The sequence below is a fragment of the Nothoprocta perdicaria genome, unplaced genomic scaffold, assembly GCF_003342845.1.
Source record: "Nothoprocta perdicaria isolate Ctin4 unplaced genomic scaffold, notPer1 scaffold_121, whole genome shotgun sequence".
In the NCBI taxonomy this organism is placed as follows: Eukaryota; Metazoa; Chordata; class Aves; order Tinamiformes; family Tinamidae; genus Nothoprocta; species Nothoprocta perdicaria.
The window spans coordinates 584,337-590,508 of NW_020454328.1; the positions used below are offsets into that span (position 1 = coordinate 584,337).

Here is a 6,172-nt window from a genome sequence, read left to right on the forward strand (position 1 = left end):
TGACGGTCTCGGTGCTGGGGGTGCCCATGGTCAGCAGGCTCCGTGTGAGGGTTGCGCGGGGGTGCCGGGGACGCGCTGGCCGCTCACGCGCTCTCTCCCCGCAGGGCAGGAGGCAGCATGGCCGCCACCGCCGCCGTCAGCCCCAGCGAGTACCTGCAGCCCCCGGCCAGCGCCCAGGTGAGCCCCGCKAGCCCGGGACCGTGGGGCCCGGCGCCAGCCCAGCCCTAACGCGCCCGTCTCCCTCCCGCCCGCAGGACTCGCAGCCGTCTCCGCTGGCCCTGCTCGCAGCCACGTGCAGCAAGATCGGGCCGCCGGCGGTGGAAGCCGCCGTCGCTCCTCCTGCTCCTCCTCAGCCAGCGCCTCGCAAACTTGTCCCCATCAAACCTGCTCCGCTGCCCCTGGGCTCCGGGAAGAACAGCTTTGGGATCCTGTCGTCCAAAGGAAACCTCTTCCAGATCCAGGGCTCTCAGGTTGGCGCCTCCTACCCCGGGGGGCAGCTGGTTTTCGCCATCCAGAACCCGGCAGTGATCAACAAAGGGGCCCGCTCGTCCACGAACATCCAGTACCAGCCCGTGCCCCAGATCCAGGCGGCGGGAGGACAGGCCATCCAAGTGCAGCCCAACCTCCCCAACCAGATCCAGATTATTCCGGGCACGAACCAAGCAATCCTCGCRCCTTCCTCTTCCTCTCACAAGCCCGTGCCCATCAAACCGGCCCCGGCGCAGAAGGGGGCAGCTTCGCCAGCACAGGGCGCGAGCAACGTGGTCAAACTGAGCGGCGGCAGCAACGTGACTCTCACGCTGCCCGTGAACAACCTGGTGAGCGCCGCCGAGCCCGGCGCGCAGGCCCAGCTCGTTGCCGAGAGCCCCTCGAAAGCCAGCAAAAAGCCCCGAAAGAAAGTCATGTCGCCAGCGCAGCCCGTGGCCGTGGCCGAGCAGGTGGAGACGGTGCTCATAGAGACCACGGCGGAGAACATCATCCAGGCGGGCAACAACCTGCTGATCGTGCAGAGCCCGGGCTCGGGGCAGCCGGCCGTGGTGCAGCAGGTRCAGGTGGTGCAGCCCAAGCAGGAGCCGCAGGTGGTGCAGATCCCGCAGCAGGCGCTGCGCGTCGTCCAGGCCGCCTCCGCCACCCTCCCCACCGTCCCCCAGAAATCCAGCCAGAACTTCCAGATCCAGGCGGCGGAGTCCACCCCTACACAGGTAGCCTGTCCCGAGCCCTCCCTGCCCCGGGAGGTCCCTTCTCTGCTCCCTTCAAGCCTTGACCCAGGTTTATCAACCCCGGCGGGTTGTGAGCTGTCAGGGACAGCTCTAGCAGCCAGCTCTCCCGGTTGTGGGGATTCCCTGATGTCTAGGAAGGGTTGGGAACGTCACCATTCCCTCAGTGGGACTTTATTAAGTCTCTGTCCTTTGCTGGTGGCCTCTTTTTGCAGAACTTGCAGGAATGCAGCTACTTTGAAACCTCTGTGGTGCTTCCAGGTTGGGTTGGCATTAGGCCACTGGTTCAGAGGTTCGTGGGAATGGTAGGAGGTGGGAAAGGGCCTGTGCTGCTGGGTGCTTTCAGGTTGGGTTGGCATTAGGCAGCTGGTTGGGAAGCTCTTGGGAATGGCGGGAGGTGGGAAAGGGCTGGTGCTTCCAGGCTGCCTGGTCGGCCCTTTGCAAGCCTGTCTCCGAGGGCCGAGCAGCCCCTTGGTGCTGTGCGAGGCCGGGGCCTTTCCACGGGAGGCCCGGGGATTCCAGGTGCTCGGGCTTCCCTYGGGCTGGTTGCGGGCCCCGGCTCCTGGGCTGCGCAGGGCGGGCGGCTGCCRCAGCCGACGGAGACGTTGTGCCCGGCCTGACTGCTGTCCTCCCACCAGGTCTACTTCAAAACGCCCTCGGGAGAGCTGCAGACCGTGCTGCTCCAGGAGGCCTCGGCCGTGACGGTGGCTCCGTCGGGGACGTCCTGCAGCAGCCCCGTGTCGCGCGGCGCCGGCAGCGGCGCGGCGGGCGGCGCCAAGAAGGCGGCCGCGCGCAAGGAGCGCCCGCTGCCCAAGATCGCGCCCGCCGGCGGCGTCATCAGCCTCAACACGGCGCAGCTGGCGGCCGCGGCGCAGGCCGTGCAGACCATCAACATCAACGGCGTGCAGGTGCAGGGCGTGCCCGTCACCATCACCAACAGCGGAGGTGGGTCGCGGGGAGCCYGCCGGGCTGCGCCTTGCCGCGGGGACGGTGCCGCCGCCTACGCGATCCCTCGCGGCTGCGGCCGAGCGTTAAAGGCCGCCGGTTCCCCCCGCTGCCGTCGCTGCAGGAGGGTGTCGCAGGGTGGCTCTGGCGGCGTCCCCAAGCGTGTCCTGCTAGGCTGTGTCGGTGCGGGCAGGTGACAGAGGCGGCTCCTGGGGCTGTGCTCGCTCCCGTGAATTGCAGGGCAGAGCGGCCGGGTCCAGAGGCCGGGACTGGCTCCGTGTGCTCCCAAGCTCTGCCCAGGGTGGGATSTGTGGGACCCGGCTGTGCTGGGGACGTGGTGCTCCGAGGGGCGCCAGCAGCGAGTCCCGCGGGACATGAGGCCAGCACCAGTGCCCTTGTTGATTCACCTTGCTCCCAGGTGGAAAAGGCTTTGGCTCTGTAACAGCTCACAGGGCGCTGCCGCTCGCCYGGAGCGGAGCCAGCCCCCGGGCTGCTCCGTGGGCCGCGTGTGTCCCTTGAGCTCGTCCTGGGAAAGCCAGACACAGCCGCCAGCCTGTGCTCGGAGGTGTCTGCGAGCCCCGGGCTGCGCCGGGGACGTCACGTCTCCCCTCCTGGCCCTGGCAAACGGCCCTGGGCCCTGCTCGGCCGTCCCCAGCCCACAGGCGGTGGCGTTTGCTGCAGGGAGCCAAGGGAAGGAGGTTGTGTCTGGGAAGCTCCTCTGCTTTCCGATCCAGAAAGACCTGCTGCTCTTCCGTGGCTTCTCTCAGCAAGAACCGCTCGGGTTTGCACTCGGAAGCTCTTTCTTGCTTGCCTGAACCGTGTCAGCACAAAACAYGGGCCGTAGCGCTCCGCAGCAGCCGCTCTCATTGATGGCGCTGCTTTTGAGGGGGGTTTAATTGCTGCTTTGGGCGCGGGCCTGCGACGCGTGTCGGGGAGATGGCACAGGCAGATCCTGCTGCTGCCTGCGCCGCGCGGCCGGGGCTCGGCTCCGGCCTGGGAAGGACCCGTGGCAGCTGGTTGCTGCTGCACAGACGTGATGAGTTGAGGCAGTTCTCGACCTGGCTTTACCCAGGCTGTGCCCACCTCCCGGGCAGGATTGGCAAAGAGCTGCCGGAGGCTCCGCCCGGTGCCTTTTCTCCCGGCGGATGTGGACTCGCTCTTCCCCCGCCCTCGCTCCCTCTTTGCAGCGACCCCCTGCGCTTGCCCGGCTCCCCGTGCTCCTCTTCCCCGCTCCCGCTTGCTGACCCCGTCTTCTTCTTTGCAGCCCCCGTCCCGGCTGCCGGGTGCTGTGCGAGGCCCTGGGGCGGCCCAGGCTGCCGCGTCCGCGAGCGCCCCAGCGTCCAGCGGCCCTTAGGGTCCGGGGTAAGTCCCGTTTTTTTGGTCAATATATTGCACGTTTTTTCAAAGTTTCTTTTTTGTTTCCTCTTTGGTCATTTCCCCACCCCGAAGGGTCGAAGCGAAAACTTTGAAAAACCGCACAGTATATTCAGAAAAAAGGGACTTACCCGCCCCGCGCGGGGGCCAGCACGTGGCGGGGCGCAGGGGCCGTGGCGGGCTGCACGCAGGGCTGGGGGCGCTGGGCTTTACCCAGGGCGGGTCTGCTGGGGGCCAGTCCCACCCCGCRCGAGGACCCTGTGGCCACAGACCCTGGCCAGCCGCGGCGCGAGGACGGGCGGCCGCGTCCCCGGGCAGAGCCTCAACCGCCCCGCTTGTCCCCCTCAGGCCAGCAGCAGCTGACGGTGCAGAACGTGTCCGGCAACAACCTGACCATCAGCGGGCTGAGCCCGACCCAGATCCAGCTGCAGATGGAGCAGGCCCTGGCCGGGGAGCTGCAGCCGGGCGAGAAGAGGCGGCGCATGGCCTGTACCTGCCCCAACTGCAAGGACGGCGAGAAGAGGTGAGYGGCGCGGCGGGGACGGGCTGCCGCCTCCCCTGCCGCGGTGCTGGTGCTCTCCTGGCCCCCGGAGCCTGTCCTGGCACTGTCCTGGAGCCTGTCCTGGCGCCATCCTGGCTCCTGTCACCCAGAGCCTGTCCTGGCCCCTGTCACCTGGTACCTCTCCTGGCGCTATCCTGGCACCTGGAACCTGTCCTGGCACTATCCTGGTGCCTGTCCTAGTGCTGTCCTGGCTCCTGTCACCTGGCCCATGTCCAGGCGCTATCCTGGCCCCCGGAGCCTGTCCTGGCACTGTCCTGGAGCCTGTCCTGGCGCTATCCTGGCACTCGGAAACTGTCCTGGCACTGTCCTGGTGCCTGTCCTGGTGCTATCCTGGCCCCTGGAGCCTGTCCTGGCACTGTCCTGGAGCCTGTCCTGGCCCCTGTCACCTGGTACCTCTCCTGGCGCTATCCTGGTGCCTGTCCTAGTGCTATCCTGGCTCCTGTCACCTGGCCCCTGTCCTGGTGCTATCCTGGCCCCCGGAGCCTGTCCTGGCGCTGTCCTGGAGCCTGTCCTGGCGCTGTCCTGGCGCTGTCCTGGCGCTGTCCTGGCGCTGTCCTGGAGCCTGTCCTGGCCCCTGTCCTGGCCCCTGTCACCTGGTACCTCTCCTGGCGCTATCCTAATGTTATCCTGGTGTCTGTCGTACTACCTGCCCTGTCACCTCTCCTGCCACCCGCCCTGGCAGCTGCTTGTCGCGCAGCTAACGCCCGCCCTGTCGCTCTGCCCCGCTGCAGGCCGGGGGACCAAGGCAAGAAGAAGCACATCTGCCACATCCCCGAGTGCGGGCGCACCTTCCGCAAGACGTCGCTGCTGCGCGCRCACGTGCGCCTGCACACGGGCGAGCGCCCCTTCGTCTGCAACTGGGTGTTCTGCGGCAAGCGCTTCACGCGCTCCGACGAGCTGCAGCGGCACGCGCGCACCCACACAGGTCGGGGCGCGCTCGGGACGCGGGCGGCGCGGGGCGCCCTGCCGCGGCGGGGGGACGGAGCGGCGCCGCGGAAGGGCCCGCGTGCGCGAGCGGTGGCGTCCCCGCGTGTCCCCTCACGGGCGCCGCTCTCCCCGCAGGTGACAAGCGGTTCGAGTGCGCCCAGTGCCAGAAGCGCTTCATGCGGAGCGACCACCTGACGAAGCACTACAAGACCCACCTGGTCACCAAGAACTTGTAGGGGCGGGAGGTGCCGCGCGGGGCCCGGCCGCGCACGCGGGTCCCGCGTGGCCCCGGGGCCCTCGAGGACATGGTCTGGCCCTCCCGCCGCGCAGGAGACCCCTCCTCGGGAGGGCGCGAGGAGCCGACCCTCCCGCCGGGTGCCCCGGGGCCCAGGGCCGCTCCGGAGCCGGCCACGTCCTCGCGGGCACGGAGGCCACGGGGCGCTCCGGGGCGCGCGGGCCGGGAGGCTCCACAGCACATTCCTACTTTATATTTAAAATCTATAAATAGCTATAAATATCTCTATATGAACCCCTTTGGAAGGTCCCTTTTTTCTATGGAGATCGTTGCCTTATGCTCCCTGCTCCTGATGATGAACACTGTGTATTGTGAGTTCTTTTTTTAATCTTTATTTAATTGCTCCCTTTTAAGATGCTGCCCATCCCGCTGCCCCTTTTCTCTTAACGTTTCTTTTCCAATAATGAAGTTTATTTTCTTCTTTTCTCCCCAGTGATTTCTTTCTTTCCTCCTTTTTGTTTCCAAATGATGTGGCATTTCCTTTTGAATCTTGGGACTCTAACCCCCCTTCCCTTCCCTTCCCTTCCCTTCCCTTCCCCCGTGCCGCCCGCCCTCCCCACTGTGTATAGTGTATATTGTATCATAGACTATATTGCTTTTGTGTTTACTACATGTTTAAAAACATATGGCTTGTTATTTTTGAGCTTTTAAATTAAACAGATCCACTTTATTTTTTAGTTGTAACTGCCCGAGGTTGTTTTCTGCAGTACGGGACAGGTCTGCTCCACTCCGTTATCTGTCCCTGGCCGCCGGGGAGGCGGCGGCCGCGCTTCCCGTGCTCCATAAAGGCAGTCGGCGGAGGCGAACGCAGCGCCGCGTGTGCCGCGCGGGGTCTTTTCTCCCGAGCGCGGT

General features: G+C 66.2%; 2 protein-coding genes across 2 annotated transcripts in view; both read left to right on the forward strand.

The window, feature by feature from the left end:
• SP2 (Sp2 transcription factor) overlaps positions 1 to 5,278 on the forward strand; it is a 14,091-nt gene extending 8,813 nt beyond the window's left edge. Inside the window, exons 2-7 of the mRNA XM_026054490.1 lie at positions 117 to 177; positions 255 to 1,202; positions 1,856 to 2,162; positions 3,885 to 4,059; positions 4,830 to 5,023; positions 5,161 to 5,278. Coding sequence (XP_025910275.1) covers positions 118 to 177; positions 255 to 1,202; positions 1,856 to 2,162; positions 3,885 to 4,059; positions 4,830 to 5,023; positions 5,161 to 5,261 — 1,785 coding nt within the window. The 5' untranslated portion in view covers position 117 and the 3' untranslated portion in view covers positions 5,262 to 5,278. The remainder of the gene's footprint in view (positions 1 to 116; positions 178 to 254; positions 1,203 to 1,855; positions 2,163 to 3,884; positions 4,060 to 4,829; positions 5,024 to 5,160) is intronic.
• Positions 5,279 to 5,596: 318 nt separating this feature from the next.
• PNPO (pyridoxamine 5'-phosphate oxidase) overlaps positions 5,597 to 6,172 on the forward strand; it is a 3,076-nt gene continuing 2,500 nt past the window's right edge. The window contains exon 1 of the mRNA XM_026054389.1: positions 5,597 to 5,631. Within this exon, the coding sequence (XP_025910174.1) occupies positions 5,597 to 5,631 (35 nt within the window). The remainder of the gene's footprint in view (positions 5,632 to 6,172) is intronic.